A 979-nucleotide genomic window follows, 5' to 3' on the forward strand; every position below is an offset into this window, starting at 1 on the left:
TATATATATATATATATATGTATATCTGGGGGGTAGAATTTAACGAGTGGTACACTGTGCAATTCATGTATGATTCCTCTTTCTTTTGCTGGTGAATCGTTTCGTTCGTCCACCTCCCTTGGCTCCCATGGCGCCATGTCACGGCAAATAAAAACTACTTTGAAGGAAAAGGGCACGCAGAAGAACATGCCGCTGCAAGTTGCCGTGGAGATTCCGCCCGAGGACGGCATTCTTGTGACCGAAGATATCCTTGCAATGGAGGTGCACCAGGAATTTGACAAACTGCGTTACTCCGGTGTGCCGCGGACTCTCGGTTGCTCCGTCTCTGTGGTACGCCTGCAACATTTCCTGCAGCAGCGCTACCCTATTGCGTATGAATACGTGATCCGTGGACCTTTCTGGGGTGGAAAGTGGCACCGTTTTCTCGAAGCCAAGGTGGGACTGTGCTGTTTCTTTTATAAGGTATGCGACTACGTCTCTGCGAAGGGATTGGAAGCACACATTCCGCCAAATGAGCTGCGCTGCCGCCGGAAGGGGGAAACCGCGTCCAGTGTGCGGCAAGCGGACAGTGAGGTTGGCTTGCTCTTGTGGGGACGTCTGCTTCGGCGCGATGCCATGCACCACTGGTGTTATGCGGTGGCGATGGCAGCCATTGCGGATAACGGCGTGGTGAACACGAGGCCGCCCTGGCGCAAACCTCTCGCCGTCCCCTTCCTAACGGAGTACCTGAGGCAGATTTCCTGTAGAGCGACAATTGGCAGCTCGAAAGATCGGCTTCGCCGCCATGCGATTCGTGATATTGCTGATGTGCTTTTAGAAGAAGACACAATCGCGCGGCACATCAGCCTTTCAAGGCTCTGTCGCTCCGTTGGGCAGTGCGTTGGGACGTGGGGTCCAGAGACGTTTGCGACGAAATGGGACCAGCAGCACCCTCTCCCTGAGATCTTGGGGTGAGAAAGGCCCAAAGCAAATATATATA

At 53.6% G+C, this 979-nt stretch overlaps 1 protein-coding gene across 1 annotated transcript; it reads left to right on the top strand.

Annotated features, from left to right (window-relative positions):
• Nucleotides 1-186: 186 nt before the first annotated feature.
• Nucleotides 187-954, top strand: DQ04_22591000 (hypothetical protein; the record flags this gene model as incomplete). Its single annotated transcript, XM_009318108.1, has 1 exon — nt 187-954. The coding sequence occupies one exon, from the start codon at nt 187-189 to the stop codon at nt 952-954; it is 768 nt and encodes a 255-aa protein (XP_009316383.1).
• Between the last annotated feature and the right edge of the window lie 25 nt (nt 955-979).

This window comes from Trypanosoma grayi (assembly GCF_000691245.1).
Source record: "Trypanosoma grayi strain ANR4 Tgr_2259_V1, whole genome shotgun sequence".
In the NCBI taxonomy this organism is placed as follows: domain Eukaryota; phylum Euglenozoa; class Kinetoplastea; order Trypanosomatida; family Trypanosomatidae; genus Trypanosoma; species Trypanosoma grayi.